Consider the following 20642-nt stretch of genomic DNA (forward strand, 5'->3'; position numbering starts at 1 on the left):
TAGTGAAAATCAGGAGTGGACTGCAGGAAAATATTGGCCTGGGGGGGATTTTTCAAAACTGGCCCATGGAGTATCTGATGCCCTTATGCACTTTCCCTGCAGCACATGTCTTAACAGCTCCCAAAAGCATGTCAAATCAACCCTGGAACCTTGCAGAACTGAGCCAAAATATCTCCAAAATAAACTTCACCTATCCTAAATAACTAGGAAGTTGAGCACATTCTAGACCAGGGGTGAGCCAGAGCTGCAGCTCTCATTCCATTCATGCAAATTAGTTGGATCCCCTACACATCTGCTTCTATCTCTTGTAGAGATATATCCCGGATTCCTGATCTGACTCTTGAACCAGTTGCAAGTAATGACGCTGCCAGCCAATGTCAGACACACACACACTCATACACACTAACACACACAAAGGCACATACTCTCTCTCAGACACAAAGACACACCCATACACTGAGAGAGTGTGTTTGTGTGTCTGTGTCAGAGAGAAAGATACCACACACACTCTCCCTCTCTCACAGACAAAGTGTGTATGGGTGTGTGTGTCTCTCACTCTCTCTGTCACAGACACACAAACATGCTACTGTTGTACTACTGCTTATATGTTCACAAAGTGAATGCTCCCAGTTCAGCACTGTTGCATCATAGTGTAAAGTTCTTGCTTGCTGCTAACCCTTCCCCATTCTGCAGCAGCCCTCACCCTCCATTCTCTAGGAGACTTGCTGGCTCCACAGCCAGCTGTTTCTCTCAGAGCTCAGTACAGTCACCTCAGACAGATGCCTCCCAAACACTGCAAAGGCACTTCCTCCTGGCTTACCCCCTTCCTTCCTATGCCTTTAGCTTGCCTCCATGTCTCCACAACCCTCCTACCACTCTATTGCATTCCCACTGACCGCAGGCTATACAGTCTGCTACTTTTATGGTTCTCCAGTCTGTGCTCTGCCTACCGACTTGGGGGGGGGGGGGGGGGCAGAAGTAACTCATACTGTTCCCTGGGCTTATAAAAATCAAAATTTAGCTCTGGCTGAGACTGAGGAGAGCCACTAACCCAAAGTAGCACAGCTCCAAATGGAATCCTGCTTTCTCATAGGCATACCTTACAGCCTTGCATAGACTCCTAGTCCCACCCATCCCACAAATAATTTAAAAATATGCCTTAATAGTAGCAGATCTTACATGAAAAAGAAAATTATCACTTTTAATATGTGTATTATTTATATGCACTGCTATGGTACCAACCAGAAAACTCTGCAAAAAAAAAAAAGACACCTGCTGACATGTTATTGGGACTATGTAAAACATGTCGGCAATCAGAAAGCTTTAATCTGAATTACATATAGTAAACCTCCTATAAGAAAACAGCACTAACTGCCAGCACTCAAATAGTAATAACCCTATTTATAAAAAGGCAACACTGCAAATATTACACCAGGCCCTAAAACACCAATACACCTGATATTATAAAAACAAAAAAGCCAAGCTTAAGATCCCTACACAGAAACTACATGCTAGCAGAATACCTCATCTCAGTCACACATGCAGAACACAGTTACAGAAACAATTAAGTATAACTAGAAACATGCAGATAAAAACTGAATTGGAAACTGTAACAAGACAGACTCTGTATGCAGTGCAACAATGGAAAAATAGAAACATCACCATTCCTCATTAAACATCAAACAATAAAATCAAGATATATAAACCATAAATCATAATAGTAGAACCTTACTCCTAAAAATAAATACATATTTCTAAGCAGCTGATGAATAGAGCATCCAATGATTAAAAAAATATAACATTGTTTTTTAAAATTTCCAGACATCAATAAAATATTTCAAAAAAGTAAACACATCAAATAACACTCAATAATTAAAACTAAAGCTAAAAGAATTCCCTGCTCTCCATACCTGGGAACTTTAGACTCCAGACACGCTGAGATTGTCATGGATTAGTCAGAGCTAGGAGGTGTGCACAAATTTTCTCCTCTCTCTCATATATACATACTTTCTATCATACATGTTCATTCTTACACAAACTCCCTTGTATTCTCTCAACCACATCCTGACTGGCTCACAAACTCTGGCTCACACACATGCTTACTGGTTTAAACAGTCTTCTTGCTCACACATATGCTTATTGGCTCACTCGTTCTCTCTCACTCACACACATGTTCACTGACTCACACACATGCTCTTGAAATCACAGTATTATGCAGTGCAACAATGGAAAAGCAGAAACATCATCATTCCTCATAAAACATTAATCAATAAAGTCAATAAATATAAAACATCATTCATAATATTAAAACCATACTAATAAAAAGAATAAATGTCAAGCATGCAACAGCCAAAAACATCCAGTAATTAAAATGACTTGTTATTTTTTCTAATATTTCCAAAACACCAAATATTTCAAACAGCAGGCACATGAAATAATACCCCAAATTTTAAAATAATAGGATTAAAAATCTCCAGCTTTCCATACCTAGGATCTTTTGATTTTCAGTCACCCACAGATTGTTGTAGATTGGGAGAGGGGGGCCTCACAGTCTTTATCCTCTCTTCCCCCCCCCCCCTCACACACACAGTCTCTATCTTTCACTCACATATATGCTGTCACATACAAAGACTCTCTTGCTCTCACACTCCCACGCAATCTCTCACATAAACACAGACTCTCACTCTCTCATTCATACACAGGCTTTCTCACTCTTTCATTCATACACAGGCTTGCTCTCATATATTCACAGTCTCTCACATATATGCAGTCTCTCACATACATGCAGGCTCTCCTGCTCTCTTATACACACGCAGGCTCTGATACACACTTGCAGGCTCACTCACACTCTCATACACACATACTGATTCTCTTGCTTTCTCATACACATGCAGGCTCTCACGCACACACACATGCATGCTGTCTCATACATACATGCAGGTGCTCTCCCTCTCTCTCTTACACAAACACACACACAAGCATACACACCTACAGCTTTCAGGCCTTCCCCTTTCTTTTGGGCCTTGTCTTTGGCCTCTGTTGGATGGCAGCACTGCTCCTCACTACTGGAAGGGAGGTGGAAGTAGACCACTACTACTGTGCTGCTCCTGCAAGGTTGGGGGAGGGTTGTGTGGCCTTGCAGACTTCTTTCCTGGTATGGGGAAGGATGAGCTCTGCCATGGCCACTCAGGAATGGCTTCTGGCTGTGGCAGGATGGACTCTGCCATGGCCTTGCAGGCCTCTCTGTGATGACCCCACATGTCTGTCTATAGACAGTGGCAGCAGCCTCGCTGGTCTCTCTGCTGCAGCCCCACATGTCTGTCTTCAGACTGCGGCAGTGGCCTCGTGGGTCTTCCTGCCTCGGACCGACATGGCTTTCTTCTGGCTGTGACAGAGGCCTTGCAGGCCTCTCTGCCACAGCTCCACAGCTTCCTCTTTGGGCTGCAGTAGCCCCTTTTCTTTTCTTTTCTTTGGCCAGGAACTGGAAGCTAAAAAAAAAACAATGATGGGAGCAACCGTCCCACTGGGGGAAGCCCATCCCCAATAGGCCAATTCACCCCTGGTGAAAATGTTATACAGTAAGCACATACTGTAAAATTTCTCACCATGGTCCATGAGTTAGTGACTAAGGGAATAATGAACTATAGAATTCATTATCCCACTATTACATATTTTACAATCATGGCCTCAATCATTTAATTTAGCTCAGATTTTCAGTCACACTAAATTGTATATAGCATGCTCAGTAGCACACTAAAGTGCTGTAATGTATGTGCCTGCAATTCTACACATCAGTGAATCTGCCTCATAAAAAATGGTTAGCTTGAAGAAATTGCTACTTTTATTTCCCTAGTACTGGGATTTCCCTTCGGCTTACTTCCACTGATTTAACTATTAAGAATTTCTCCTTTCAATGTCTATGGCAAAAGTTTTGTTAAATAATGCTCAAAAAGAAATCACAGAACAAAAGTGAGTGAAGAAAAAAAGAAGAAATGGTAGCTAGTCACTATAAAGACAGCAGAAGTAGGCTAGAAATAAGGATAATGCCAATGCCTTATCAGTAGCAATGCCATGATGTGATGAGCTTGGATAGCAATATCAATAGTAGTTTTGCGATCACTATCACTGCTTTGCTGGTACAATATTGTCATTTTTTATAAAGTACAAATTCATTTCACCACTGGAAGGATCCAAGATAGCTCTGCAAATTGATCTAGAATAGCCAGCAAAGATAAAATAAATATTTTTATAATAATTGCATACCTTTTTATTCATTTTGGGTAGCAAGTGCCTGTAATTGTATTCCTAAATTATTTCTATAGGCCTTACTCATAGATATACAGTATATATACTCACACAAAATATATATCCGTAGGGGCTATTGCAGCCAATTTTGCTGTGCAAATGCATAAAATGGTAAAGTGCATCCTTCATTCATGGTAGTTTGAGATGACTTTGCATGATATTATGTTCAGAGACATCCTCCATAAAACATCTGACTTTATAGTTTGTTTATAAAATGGAGAGCTATGAAGTGCATTATTTCCCAGACTATGTGAAATAATGGATTGCAAAGGAATCAGAAAGAAACAAGAGTTTTACCCTCCACACCACTGTCTTTTCAAATACATACGCCTCATATTACAGGATAATTCTGATAAATGTAATATAAAATTTACATAACCTATAGTTATACCTACAAATATTAAATTTGTTTTTGGTTTACAAACATAAAGATAGATTGAAATATTATACTAGCTTTTAAACCTAGATTTGGTTGGCAAAGCTCTATTGAAGTCTATGAAAATTGCTTTTTTTATCATAAATAAACAAACATGCACACCATTTTTTTCTACTGAAAACTTCATTCCTCAAATGTTAAGATTCTATATTTCTTATTTTCAGTATGTTGAAGTGATCTGTAAGAGGAGCCCTATTGATTGTAGAGAAACCTGGGGTTTTTTTGCAAGTTGTTAGACCTTTTTATTGGACCACCATGAGACGTAGAAATGAGAGAATGGAATAAATACAGTGCAATGGAGGCTAGGAAGTTTAAATACAATCAGTTTTCTATATTTAGCAGCATTCTGTTTGAATTGTTTTTACATATTTCAGATATGATCCAAAAACAGATACTTGGACAATGGTAGCACCTTTAAGTATGCCAAGAGATGCTGTTGGAGTCTGTCTTCTTGGTGATAGATTATATGCAGTTGGAGGCTATGATGGGCAAACATATCTGAATACTATGGAATCCTATGATCCGCAGACTAATGAATGGATACAGGTAGGTTTAAACACTGGCTTCCAAGAAATGTATCAGAAAATGTTAAGGGGTTGTTTTGACTTGTTATGTGTTCTTTTAAAGACAGAAAAATTGTCGTCTTAAAAACTACCTTCTTCCTTCTTTGTATACTCACTAAGGGGTCAATTTTAAAGCAGCACGCATGTGTCAATGTGCACACAGTTCCCGGCGTGTGCACATGGACGTGCTGATTTTAGAACATGTGCTCGCCAGCGCACGCATGTTATAAAATCTGATGGCCACGCGCACATGTGCGTCGGATTTCAAAATCCACGCACACATGTGCGAGCGACGCACGCAGAAGGGAATTTTCACAAAATACGCACAGTGACACAATTGGGCCTCCCCCAGGGGGGTCAATTTTAAAAGCAGCATGCGCACATCCTTGTGCACGCGGTTCTCAGGGTGTGCGCATGTGTGGGTGGTGCCCATGGTGGGGGGGGGGGAATGCAAAATACATGCGGCAACGCAATCAGGCCACCCCCAGTTCCCTCCCAGTCCGCTCCAATTAAGGAGATGCCTGGGAGGAAACTTCCCTACCACATTACCTAACCTTCCTCCCTCTTCCCCTCTCCTGTCCTCCCCACCCCCTAAAACTAACCTAACTGTTCCTAAAAAATGTTTATTTTGGTACTTACTGCTCCTTGAAGCAGAAGTAATCTTTGAGCACTAGCTGGCTGCTGGCTTGCGCTTCCCCAGGACAGTACTGAATAGCGCTGTCCCAGCCCTCCCCCCACCCACCCTTCTCTACCCAGACCACACACCCCAGCCCGCCCCTTTCTTTGGACCCAGCACTTTGTGCATAACCCCCATAATTTACGCACATGGCCCTTTTAAAATCGGGCCGTTACGATTTATTAAAAAAAAATAATGCCAAGGTACCTAATAAAGGGTTTCAAAAGTTGTATTATCTCCTTCTGAAATGAGACATTCAAAATAATTAATACAATGGTCTGATAATTGCTCATGATGGAAATAAATGTATTTCCCCCATGTCTGTGTATATGCATCAGTAATACAAGGGATAGGCAAACCACCTCAAGGATAGTTCAAATTTAAGTTTAGATATGTAAATATTTAACTCAGATTACTTGGATAACCAGAGCAGTTTGTGCTGAGCTCAAAAGTGAGTATGAGATTGTTTATCTAAATGTTAATTTACTGAAATCATTTTTGATATATGCAAGAATTTGCAAATAGTGGGAATTAACAACTTAAGGGGGTCATTTATCAAAGGCTTATCGCACGCGAAAAGGCCCTTTTTGCGTGCGATAAGCCGGGGGAGGGAGGGGGTGGAATCGGCGGTGTCTTTGCTGCTGGCGATATTGTTACTAACATTATCGTCGGCAGTAGTGCGCTGAATAGCACCACCTTTCACGGTGGCACTAATCGGTGCAAAAGCCAGCAGCCGCTGAAATCATACTGCCGTGGTGCGAAGGCTGCGGGCTTTCGCAGGCCCACCCCCCATTTTCGCAGGATTCATCATTCTGCGATGAATGATGAATCCAAGCCTAAGAAAGTAAGAAGTGCCATGCTAGGTAAAACTAAGGGCCATCAACTCCTGCATCCTGTCTCCAAGTCACAAGTACCCATCAGTTTCCAAATAGTTGATTTCTTGTAACTCATAGTCCCTCCCAGGAATAAGTGCCAACCTTCCCAAGTCTACTGTTCTTCAGAAACTTGTTCAATCCTCTTTTGAACTCTACGATATTAGTTGCCTTGACCACATCCTCTGGCAACAGATTCCATAGCTTGATTGTGCACTGAATGAATAAATGTGTCCTATCATTTGTTTTAAATATTCTGATTACCAGTTTCATGGAGTGTTACCCATTCCACCCCACTCATGATTTTATACATCTCAATCATATCCCTTCTCAGTCATCTTTTCTCCTAATCTGTTTAGCCTTTATCCATAAGGGAGCTTTTCCATAACCCTTTATCATTTTTATCACCCTTCTCTGAACCTTTTCTATGTTTGGCATGTCTTTTTTGAGAAGGGGGTGACCAGAACAGCACACAATACTTAAGGTGTGGTCATAACATGAATCTATACAAAGGCATTAGAATATTCCCCATTTGATTCTCTATTCCTTTCCAAATAAGTACTAACATTCTATTTGCCTTTTTGTCAACCACTGCACACTAAATTGAAAATTTCATGGTATTGTTCACAGTGACTCTGAAGACCTTTTCCTGGGTGGTGACGCCTACACAGAACCAAGCATTGCATACCTGAACTTGGGATTGTTTTTCACCACATGCTTTGCTTTGGACTTTTCCACATTAAATTGTATCTGCCCTGTTGTTTACCTCACATGCTGCTCCTTTTTTCCAGATTATTTATGAATGTGCTGAATAGCACAGATCCCAGTACAGACCCAGGGGGCACTTCACTAATGACCCTTCCCCTTTTGAAAAACTGATCATTTGGTCCTAACCTCTGTTTCTTGTCTTTTATCCAGTTTCCAATCTGCATATTCTTTAAGGTCTGAGAGTAAATATTTGCTTGGGATTCACTCTGTGAAGATGGCTTAGATTAGAACTAATGTGAGACAATGCATTTTCTTTACTAAGTCCCACATTGTAGAACCTTTTACCAGATGGTATTAGGAGCACTGGCAATACTAATATGTTCAAAAAGGCCTCAAAGACTTATTTATTTAAAAAAGCATAAAAGCAATGAGCCACAATCAACTTTTCATGTAAAATTTTAGAGCATGGCAATTTATTATTGTTTGTATTATTCATGTACTTTTATTTAAAGCAATGCTTTATTATGAGTGTTATTTTGTAAGCCACCTTGTAATGGCTCCCCCAGTGAAAATGCAGAATATAAGTTTTTAATAAATTTTAATTCAAATAGGACATTGCCGCCCATCCCATCACCTCCCAATTTCCTAAGGAGTCTTTCATGAGGGGACTTTTGTTAAAAGCCTTTGAATATCCAAACGTGCTACATACAACCAGCTCACCTTTATCCCAAAAAATCTAATAAATTGGTAAGGCAAGACATACTGTTACAAAAATCATGTTGACTCTCCCATATTAAACTATATCTCTCTATAGGCTCAGTAATTTAGTTTTTAAGACTATCTTCTATCATTTTGCTCAGCACTAACATCAGGCTCACATGTCTTTAGTTTCCCTGATCCCCCTGGAGCCCTTTTTAAAAATTTGTGTTACATTAAGCAGCCTCCTGTTTTCTGGTACCATGGCTGTTTTAAATGATAGCTTGCAAATCACCAGAAACAGGTCTGCAATTCATGTTTAATCCCAGTGATTGGCTGTTCTTTAGTCTGTCAATCTGATTTATTACATCTTCCGGTTTCACAGTGATTTTGTTTAGTCACTCAGAGTCATCACCATCAAAAACTGTTTCCAGTATGGGTATTATCTGCTATTTCCTTGTCTTTCTGGGCACCCTTTGTACCCCTCAGTCATCTAGCAGCCACAGGGAGACGCCATGTTTAAAAAAAAAAATTATGAATGTGATATTGTAACCTGCATGAATGTAGGAAGGGCGGGCTATAAATGTTTTAAATAAATAAATAAACAAACAAACAGGCTTTTTGCTTTGAATGTATTGTACTAGATTTTACCTCCATGGCAAGCTCCTTTTCAAATTCTCTTAGCCTGCTTAATATTTTTTTACATGTGACTTGTCAGTGCTTATGCTCCTCCCTATTTTCCTCATTTGCGTCTGCTTTCCATTTTTTGAAAGATGCCATTTTGGCCTTGATTCCCTCTTTCACCTCACTATTAAACCACACTGGCAGTCATTTGGCTTTCCTTCTACCTTTATTAATCATGGAATATATTTTGTCTGGACCTCAAGGATGTTTTTTTTAAACAAAGTCCACATCCCCTACAAGTTTTTAACCTTGCAAATTGTTCTTTAAATACTTCAAATAAAATTGTGAATCAAGTATTTGAAGTCAAAAAGATAAAAAATGGATTAATATGGGAATTCAATTCATGATGTCCTTTTCCAACTCCGATTATTTGAACCTTCAAAATTGTGGTGGGAGTTTAAATACAATCAAATTTGTTCATCCATCCCTAATCTCTGCCCTCTAAAAGATCTAGTTATTATTCTAAAATGCCTTTAAGGGTCCAGCCCCATGGATTAGGCCACAGCACTATGCACTTTGGGACAGGGAATCCAAATCTGAATTCCCCATCTACTTGGCTCAGTTAAATCTGAGTGCGCTGCAGAGGTGGTGTACACAAGTATCAGAGGGAGGAAAGATGACTGCTGTTACTGTGGTGACCCTTTCCAGTCTACAAGCAGTGCCAAGGATGCACCTCAGTGGGGGCATCTCTTCAATCTTATGACCAGTGAAAGTTTAAAGCATTACTTGGGAAGGACAACTCAGGGGAGAGGGGAATTGAAGATGACACAGCAAAAATAAAGATTGTAACCATATGCATCAAATTATTGATCACTTAGTGGACATGCTGCATGTCTACAATATGATTAATGCATACCAGTGCAAGTTGGCCATGGGCAGAACATAAAAATACAAAATATCCTACATATTATGATGTAACCACAATAGCATAATGTATCTATAATAACATTGGTTAGCATTAGAAAAGATGGTCATTATAAGAAAATTTGATAATAGAATATACTAGACTAGACTAATTTGAATTACCCTAAGCAATTTTTTTCAGTTTTCATACTGAGATTAATAATGAAAGTACTTTTTCATGAGTAAAATGGTGTTTTACCAGCATAAAAGGGTTTTATGTTTATTTCCCAACTTCTATATAGGTAAAAGTACCCATGTATGTCAGCAATACAGGTTATTTTATCCACGTATCTTTGGAGGCATTCCTGGTACAAGATTAGGTCAGGGAGGCACTTATGCAGGTACTTTTGAATAATTAAATCTATCCATATTGTTTTTCTTTAAAAAGTACCCCCTCATGAAAGACTCCTTAGGAAATTGGGAGGTGATGGGATGGGCGGCAATGTCCTATTTGAATAAAATTTATTAAAAACTTATATTCTGCATTTTCACTGGGGGAGCCATTACAAGGTGGCTTACAAAATAACACTCATAATAAAACATTGCTTTAAATAAAAGTACATGAATAATACAAACAATAATAAATTGCCATGCTCTAAAATTTTACATGAAAAGTTGATTGTGGCTCATTGCTTTTATGCTTTTTTAAATAAATAAGTCTTTAAGGCCTTTTTGAACATATTAGTATTGCCAGTGCTCCTAATACCATCTGGTAAAAGGTTCTACAATGTGGGACTTAGTAAAGAAAAGGTTCTGTCACACGTTAGTTCTAATCTGAGCCATCTTCACAGAGTGAATCCCAAGCAAATATTTTAATTTATGCAGATATTTTTCACAGGGCCATAATCAAAGCAAAAATACCTAGGGGATTTGCTTAGAATGCAGATAGTTTATCTACTTTTCTGTTTTCAAAATATTTCATGCAAGAAAGATTCTAAAGTGAGAGAAAATTTTCAAAGACAAGAAATACTGCTATACTTTTTTTTTATTAAATATGTTTTGAATACCAGTTTTGAAATTATTTCAAAGTATTGTCTTCTATGATTATAGAATATTTTGACTCAGTACAGCAGCAAATTGTGAGGAACTGAGGACAGACTTTGTGAGACTAGGAAACTGGGCATCTAAATGGCAGATACAATTTGATGTGGACAAGTGCAAAGTAATGCACATAGGGGTAGATTTTAAAACAATGCGCGTTCGCGTACTTTTGTTGGCACACCAGTCGCAAACAAAAGTATGCTGGATTTTAGTAGATACGCGCGTAGCCGCGCGTATCTGCTAAAATCCAGGATCGGCGCGAGCAAGGCTGCCGATTTTGGGCAGCCGGCGCGCGCCGAGCCGCGAAGCCTGCCTCCGTTCTCTCCGAGGCCGCTCCGAAATCGGAGCGGCCTCGGAGGGAACTCTCTTTCGCCCCCCCCTCACCATCCGCTCCCTTCCTCTACCTAACCCACCCCCCCAGCCCTATCTAAACCCCCCCTACCTTTGTCCGGGGATTTACGCCTCCCGAAGGGAGAAGTAAATCCCCGCGCGCCAGCGGCCCGCTGGCGCGCCGAGACACAACCCGGGGGCGGTTCCGGAGGGCACGGCCATGCCCCCGGACCGCCCCAGGCCAAAACCACGCCCCCGGGCCCGCCCCAAAACGCCGCGTCCCGCCCCCAAAATGCCGCATCGATCGGCCCCGCCCCGACACGCCCCTGACAAAAAACCCCGGGACTTACGCGAGTCCCGGGGCTCTGCGCGTGCCGGCAGGCCTATGGAAAATAGGCGCGCCGGCGCGCAAGGCCCTGCTTTCGTAAATCCGGGCGGATTTACGCAAGCAGGGCTTTTAAAATCCGCCCCATAGGGAAAAATAATCCCAACTACACATACACAATGTTGGGCTTTGTGTTAGAAACCCAGGAAAAGGTAATCAGAGCCCATGTGGACAATACCTTGAAATCTTCCACTCTATGTGCGGCAGTGATCAAAAAGGCAATAGAAATTTAGAAATGAATAGAGAACAAATTGAGAAATACCACAATACCTTTGTATAAATCCATGGTATGACACCTTAAGTATTATGTGCAGTTTTGGTCACCCCATCTCAAAAAAGACATAACAGACAAAAGAAAGGTACAGAGAGGGGCAACAAAAAATGATAAAGGGGATGGAAAAGCTCCTTATGGGGAAGGCTAAATTGATTAGGGCTCTTTAGCTTGGAGAAGAGATGACTGTGAGAGGATATGATTGAGATTTATAAAATCATGAGTGGAGTGAAATGGGTCAATAGGAAATGTTTACCCTTTCAAATTGAACTAGCACTAGACTCTACATGAAAACGGGGGCTGCCATTGCATATTTGAGGACCAATGCTGCGTTGTTTTGCTTTACATATTTTTTTCACAAGACCAAACAACATGGTGATACTATCGCAGGCATGCCTTCCCCATGATAGCGGGGCCCTCCCACTAAAAAACAAATCACAGTTTAGTGAATCCAGGCCCAAGTAAATTAGAATGTCCCGATAGGATGGTGATTGTAAAAGCTGAAAAATCTTAGCTGTATTTAAATACAGAGCATGCAGATAAAATTGACTCCAAATTGCCTGTATCATCTGATAATGGCAGGTTATGGGTACATATAAAAATAGAAATAAGAATGAAGCTACTTTAAAATGTCTGTTTGCAAATGCTAGAAGTATGAAAAATAAGACTGAAGAGTTAGAATGTATGGTGCTAAAAGAAGATATAGGCATAATAGGTATCACAGAGACTTGGTGGAAGGTGGATAACCAATGGGACCCTGTACTGCCAGGGTACAAATCATATAACATTACATGACAAATAAAACTGTTGGAATAGTGGCATACAGTTGAGCAAGATAAACATTTTGTTGGAAACTGAACTCTGAAATCATTATGAATAGAAATTCCAAGGATAAAAGGAAAGAACAAAGTAGTGGAAATATATTACTGCCTGTCTGACCAGGATGAGAAAACAGATTTTAAAAAAGGGATGTGCATTCATTTTAAATGAATTTCAAAAATGTGACGAATAAAGGCAATTTATTTCATCTAGGGAGCCCCGAAAAAAATTGATGGTCCCCGAATCAAACGAATCTTATTCATTGCATTTCTTTAAAATGAATACATCGAGACTAGGCCAAGTCCCAAGGCCAGGGTCTCACCTAAGGCATAGGCTGAGGCCCAAAGCAGGGGACATGACCTAGGCCTGAGAATGATGCTGGGGTTTCAGCCTAGGCCCAGTGTATCCAAGGGCCAAGCTGGGCCTTAGCCTAGGCCAGATCCTGGACCCAGGGCTGATGCTGCCAGGCCTAGAGGCTGGGTCCCGATGCCAGGGTGAGGCCCAGACTGAAGCCTAATGCCATGGCCCAGCCCAGAGGCTGAATTCCGTAACCTAGGCCTTAGCCTAAGCCAGAGCCGGAGCCAGACCCAACATTGCAGCCAAGCCCAGAGCAAAGCCAAGGGCTGGACCCAGACCCAAAGCTGGGGACTGGCCTGGAGGCTGAGTTCTGAAGCCTAGGGTCAGTACCAGGCCCAGAACCCAGGCCTCACAGCTCCATTGATCTCATCCTCTTTATTCTTTATTCTTTCTTCTTTAAACTAATACAATGTCCTGAGGTCATGCTGGAGTTAATTAACTCCGTAGCATTAATCGCAGGAGACAGCAACATATTGATGTATGGCAATGTACGGCTTTGCCATACATCAAAATAGTGCCATCTACTAGGGTGAATGTGCCGTAGTCAATTATCTCCAGCTCAACCCCAGTGCACAGTATCAGTTTAAAGAAGAAAGAAGAGGACGGCATTGATGGAGGTGCAATGCATAAACTCCAGGCCTGGGCCTGACCCTAGGCAGAGGCCCAGATGTTGGCACCTGGCCTCCAGGCCAGGCTCAGGCATCAAGCCTATGTCCATACTGAGGCCCCAGCATCGGGACCTGGCCTCTGCGCTAAGCTGAGGCATCAGGCCTGCAGTCGGGTCAAGATCCTGTCTTTGCACCTGGGCTCGAGCTGCGGCCTAGGCCCTGTCCTCGGCATTAGGATCAGGCCACAGAATTGGGCCTAGGCCCAGTTTCCACCCAGGGATAAGCCCCTACCAGACCAGATAAGTGGGGGCCAAGGGAATCCTGGCCCTGGCATTTTCTTGAATGGGAGGGATGGGTGGTGGGGATGACACAGGAGGCCTTGGGAGGCCCCATTTTCTATTTTTGGGTCATTTTTGGAGGGTTTGTTTTTTTTTTTTTTTTAAATACTTGATTCGGATTTTTTACATGAATGAAATGAATCAAACATTCCACAAACCAAAATTTGTAGGTGAAAAATCTTCTCAAAAATGAACCGAAAAACAAAAACAATTTTTTTTTATATTGGCACACCCCTATTGTAAACTGTTAACAGAGATTAGACTGGCTAGTAAAATCATATTTTTTGGGTAAATGTCACATCAGGACATGCAAGGAAGGTAAGGATTCTGGCTGCCATAAATGACTGCTTCATGCAGCACTTGGTCATGGAATCAACTATTGGAGGAACAATATTAGATAAAATTCTTGATGAAATGCAGGATCTGGTGCAAGAAATAAAGATAGTGGATCATCTTGGCAACAGTGATCATAATGTAATAAAATTTGATATAATCACTGGAGAATGAATACTAAGGAAAACCTATTACAGTAGGATGCAACTATAAAAAGTGAGACTATAAGAAAATGAGGAAATTTGTTAGAAAAAAACAGAAAGGAGCAATCTACAAGGTTAAAAACTTACAGGAGGCATGGACACTGTTTAAAATTACCATCCCTCAGGCCCAAACAAATTTTATTCTGTGCATTAAGAAAGGTTGAAGGAAAACCAAATGACTGCCAGCGTGGTTTAATAAAGAGGTAAAAGAGGCAATTAAAGCAAAAAGGGCATCATTTAAAAAATGGAAAGCAAACCCAAAGGAAAAATATAAGGAAGAACATAAGCAATGATAAGTTAGATGTAAAGAAAGTAATTAAGCGCCGGACAAAGTATTTGAATAAAATCTTGTCATAGAGGTAAAAATAAGCAATAAAAACATTTTCAAGTACATTTGAAGCAAAAAGCCTGAGAGATTCAGTTGGACCACTAGATGACCAAGGGGTAAAAATTGGTGGTCAGGGAGGACATGGAAATAGCAGAAAAGCTAAATGAATGTGTTGCTTCTAACTTTATTGAGGAGGATATTGGGGTCATACCCACATCAGAAACATGTTTCAATGGTGATGACTCTGAGTGACTAGATGGAATCACTGTAAAATTGGAGAACTTATGAACTCAAATTGACAGACTAAAAGATAACAAATCACTGGAACTGAATGGTATTCACACCAGAGTTCTGAAGGAACTCAAAAATTAAATTCAAGACCTGTTTATGGTGATTTGCAATCTATCATTTAAAACAGTCACAGTAACAGAGGGCTGGAGGGTGGCCAATGTGACACACATTTTTAAAAAGGGATCCAGGGATAATCCAGAAAACTATAGACAATAAGCCTGACATTAGTGTCATGCAAAACAGTCAAAGCTATTATTAAAAACTAGGGATGTGAATCATTTTTATAATGAATAGAAATATCGTACGATATTTCTAATTCGTTATATATATGGGAAAACTAGAAACGAACAATTTTTTGTTACTTTTTGTTATTTATTGTTAGTGTGCGCTAACTCCCGTTAGCGCTCACTAACCCGAAAAACGATTTTTTACTAAAAAAAAAAAAAAAATGCCGATCTGTGGGAAAACGAGATTTTCCCATGGCCACACGAACCCGAAAGCACAAACGATCGGGCACCTGATGCACATCCCTATTAAAAACAAAATTACTAACCACGTGGCTAGAAATGATTTAATAGGGGAGAGACAACATGAGTTTTGCAAAGGGAAGGCTTGCCTTACCAATTTACTAGTTTTTTGAATAGTGTAAATAAACATCCAGTCAAAGGTGAGCCAGTTGATAAAGTGTATTTGGATTGTCAGAAGGTCTTTTACAAAATTTCTCATAAGAGACTCCTTAGGAAATTATGAGGTCATGGAATCAAGCAGTGACCTATTGAGGATTGCTCACTGGATAAAAGACAGGAAACAAAGGGTAGGACTAAATGGTTCAATTTCTGAATGAAGAAAGGTCATAGTGGAGTTCCTCAGGGGTCTGTACTTGGAGCTGTGCTAATTTACATATTCATAAATGATCTGAAGAAAGAAATGATGAAGGAGATGAACAAATTTGCAGCTGATTTGTAACCCCTATGCAAGCTGGATAGTAGTACCAGAGGCCATATCTCAAATATAGTTTCAAATGGTAAACTTTACATACTGTTAAAATATCAGAAACATCATGAGTTTCCTGAGCAGGGAGAAAGATAACTGTTACTCCCATCGGTCGCAAATGGCTGTGACCGCTGCTGCTCACCTCTTTCTTCACTTCCCTGACTCCATGGAGTAGACTGACAGCCTCCGCTAGCTGCCGGCGGTCTGCCTACCGCTCCCAGAGCTCCAGGGGCAGCACGGATGCCGCCGACCACCATCTTGCTGTCAGAATCCCTTAGACTCATGCGTGCATGGGCCAGTCTTAAGCACATCATGGCAGGAACCTCGGGGGCATCCCCTCCGGTTGACATCATCTCTCCAGGACATTTAAACCCACTGGCCCTGACTACCGATGACTTGGCAAAGAGATGCATCCTTGCTAAATCCGCCTTGCTCTCAGAGGACCCTGTGTTCCAGTTCCTGCTTCCTGACGTAAGACGGCTCGGGTGCCCGCTCCTGGGGGGCCCTCTTCTCATCTTGGCTATCTGCTTCTCAGAGGGCCTAATGCTTGGGACTTCTGCCTGCCCCATTCCTCAGGGCTTCCCTGGAACCATTGCTACTCTTCTCATGAGTACCTCACTCTGTGGACCACTTCCAGTTCTACCGAGGACCTCTCTGGTTTACCCCGCTCTGCAGACCATTACCATCTCTACTGAGGACTCCCTCGGGCCTATCCCACTCTGCGGGCCTTCTGAGGACTCTATTGGTGTTCCCTGCTCTGTGGACCACTATCATCTCTACAGAGGACCCACACCGGTGTACCCCGCTCTGCGGGCCATTACCATTTCTACTAGGACCTCATTGGCGTACTCCGCTCTGCGGACCACAACTGTCTCTACTGAGGACCTCCTGCAGTGTACCCCAATCCGTGGGCCACTACCATCTCTACCGAAGACATCTTCGGTGTACTCTGCTGCATGGACCACTACCACCTCTACTGAAGACCTCATCGGGGTATCGCACTCTGTGTACCATTACCAACTCAACGGAGCTATCCCCTCTGGGTATCCCCCTTTCCACCAACACTGTGTTTCTGGGTCTGTGAGACCTCCTCTCTGGCACCTCCCGCACCGCGGGTAGTGTCACTATATCTCTTTAATAAAGACTCTACACTGATACTGTGTCTGACGTCAGCTGAGACTCCGCCTCCTGAGGCTGAGGCTCACGGGGCTCCTCCCTGTGGGTGGTACCATCTCTCACCTCGGTCCAGGTCCCACACTCAGTAATCCTAACAGATTGCCAAGTCCATGGACCTGGCACAGGTCTTAGCCATTCAGGCCATCCCTGGCCTGGCCCAGCGAATCACAGAACAGCAGAACATCCTAGAGACTTTGGCTAGCGCCATCAATTACCTGAATAAGAAACATAAGAACATGCCATACTGGTTCAGACCAAGTGTCCATCAAGCCCAGCATCCTGTTTCCAACAGGATGCTGGGCTTGATAGCAGGTAATGGACTTCTCCAAGAACTTATCCAATCCTTTCTTAAACACAGCTATACTAACTGCACTAACCACATCCTCTGGCAACAAATTCCAGAGTTTAATTGTCGTTGAGTGAAAAAGAACTTTCTCTGATTAGTTTTAAATGTGCCACATGCTAACTTCATGGAGTGCCCCCTAGTCTTTCTATTATGTGAAAGAGTAATTATGTGAGTAATTATGTGAAACCGATACACATCTGCCCATTCTAGACCTCTCATGATTTTAAATACCTCTATCATATCCCTCCTCAGCCGTCTCTTCTCCAAGCTGAAAAGTCCTAACCTCTTTAGTCTTTCCTCATAGGGGAGCCTTTCTATTCCCCTTATCATTTTGGTCGCCCTTCTCTGTACGTTCTCCATCGCAATTATATCTTTTTTCAGATGCGGCGACCAGAATTGTTATCAGTATTCAAGGTGAGGTCTCACCATGGAGCAATACAGAGGCATTATGACATTTTCCATTTTATTCACCATTCCCTTTCTAATAATTCCCAACATTCTGTTTGCTTTTTTGACTGCCGCAGCACACTGAACTGACAGTTTCAATGTGTTATCCATTATGACGCCTAGATCTCTTTCTTGGGTAGTAGCACCTAATATGTAACCTAACATTGCGTAACTATAGCATGGGTTATTTTTCCCTATATGCATCACCTTGCACTTATCCATATTATATTTCATCTGAAATTTCGATGTCCAATTTTCCAGTCTCACAAGGTCTTCCTGCAATTTATCACAATCTGCTTGTGATTTAACTACTCTGAACAATTTTGTATCATCTGCAAATTTGATTACCTCACTCGTCGTATTTCTTTCCAGATCATTTATAAATATATTGAAAAGTAAGGCTCCCAATACAGATCCCTGAGGCACTCTACTGCCCTCTCCCATCCACTGAGAAAATTGTCCATTTAATTCTACTCTCTGTTTCCTGTCTTTTAGCTAGTTTGTAATCCACGAAAGGACATCGCCACCTATCCCATGACTTTTTACTTTTCCTAGAAGCCTCTCATGAGGAACTTTGTCAAACGCCTTCTGAAAATCCAAGTACACTGCATCTACCGGTTCACCTTTATCCACATGTTTATTAACTCCTTCAAAAAAGTGAAGCAGATTTGTGAGGCAATACATGCCTTGGGTAAAGCCATGCTGGCTTTGTTCCATTAAACCATGTCTTTCTATATGTTCTGTGATTTTGATGTTTATAACACTTTCCACTATATTTCCTGGCACTGAAGTCAGGCTAACTGGTCTGTAGTTTCCCGAATCACCCCTGGAGAACCTTTTTAAATATTGGTGTTACATTAGCTATCCTCCAATCTTCAGGTACAATGGATGATTTTAACGATAGGTTACAAATTTTTACTAATAGTTCTGAAATTTCATTTTTTAGTTCCTTCAGAACTCTGGGGTGTATTCCATCCAGTCCAGGTGATTTACTATTCAATTTGTCAATCAGGCCTACCACATCTTCTACGTTCACCGTGATTTGGTTCAGTCCACCTGAATCATTACCCATGAAAACCTTCTCCAGTACGGGTAGCTCCCCAACATCCTCTTCAGTAAACACTGAAGTAAAGAAATTATTTAATCTTTCCGCGATGGCCTTATCTTCTCTAAGTGCCTCTTTAACCCCTCGATTATCTAATGGTCCAATTGACTCCCTCAATGTCTTTCTGCATCGGATATATTTAAAAAAGTTTTTACTGTTAGTTTTGCCTCTTCAGCCAACTTCTTTTCAAATTCTCTCTTAGCCTGTCTTATCAATGTCATACATTTAACTTGCCAATGCTTATGCATTATCCTATTTTCTTCTGTTGGATCCTTCTTCCAATTTTCGAATGTAGATCTTTTGGCTAAAATAGCTTCTTTCATCTCCCCTTTTAACCATGCCGGTAATCGTTTTGCCTTCTTTCCACCTGTTTTAATGTGTGGAATATATCTGGACTGTGCTTCTAGGATGGTATTTTTTAACAATGACCATGCCTCTTGCACACTTTTTACCTTTGTAGCTGCTCCTTTCAGTTTTTTTCTAACAATTTTTCTCTTTTATCAAAGTTTCCCTTTTGAAGGTTTAGCACGAGAGCGATGGATTTGCTTAATGTACCCCTTCCAGTCATTAATTCAAATTTGGTCATATTATGATCACTGTTGCCAAGCGGCCCCACCACTGTTACCTCTCTCACCAAATCCTGTGCTCCACTGAGAATTAGATCTAAAATTGCTCCCTTTCTTGTCGGTTCCTGAACCAATTGCTCTATAAAAATGTCATTTATTCCATCCAGGAACTTTATATCTCTAGCATGTACCGATGATACATTTACCTAGTCAATATTGGGATAATTGAAGTCCCCCATTATTATCGTACTACCAATTTGGTTAGCTTCCCTAATTTCTCTTAGCATTTCACTGTCAGTCTCACCATCTTGACCAGGTAGACAGTAGGCGGTGAAATCATGGTGAACCTAGAAGATGTGGTAGGCCTGATTGACAAACTGAATAGTAAATCACCTGGACTGGATGGAATACACTCCAGAGTTCTGAAGGAACTCAAAAATGAAATTTCAGACCTATTAGTAAAAATTTGTAATCTATCGTTAAAATCATCCATTGTACCTGAAGATTGGAAGATAGCTAATGTAACACCAATATTTAAAAAGGGCTCGAGGGGTGATCCGGGAAACCACAGACCAGTTAGCCTGACTTCAGTGCCAGGAAAAATAGTGGAAAGTGTTATAAACATCAAAATCACAGAAGATATAGAAAGACATGGTTTAATGGAACAAAGCCAGCATGGCTTTACCCAAGGCATGTATTGCCTCACAAATCTGCTTCACTTTTTTGAAGGAGTTAATAAACATGTGGATAAAGGTGAACCGGTAGATGTAGTGTATTTGGATTTTCAGAAGGCGTTTGACAAAGTTCCTCATGAGAGGCTTCTAGGAAAAGTAAAAAGTCATAGGATAGGTGGCGATGTCCT

At 41.2% G+C, this 20642-nt stretch overlaps 1 protein-coding gene across 1 annotated transcript in view; it reads left to right on the forward strand.

Annotated features, from left to right (window-relative positions):
- Nucleotides 1-20642, forward strand: part of KLHL1 (kelch like family member 1) — a 487130-nt gene that overhangs the window by 453291 nt on the left and 13197 nt on the right. Inside the window, exon 11 of the mRNA XM_029603188.1 lies at nt 5116-5287. Within this exon, the coding sequence (XP_029459048.1) occupies nt 5116-5287 (172 nt within the window). The remainder of the gene's footprint in view (nt 1-5115; nt 5288-20642) is intronic.

This window comes from Rhinatrema bivittatum, chromosome 5 (genome assembly GCF_901001135.1).
Source record: "Rhinatrema bivittatum chromosome 5, aRhiBiv1.1, whole genome shotgun sequence".
In the NCBI taxonomy this organism is placed as follows: Eukaryota; Metazoa; Chordata; class Amphibia; order Gymnophiona; family Rhinatrematidae; genus Rhinatrema; species Rhinatrema bivittatum.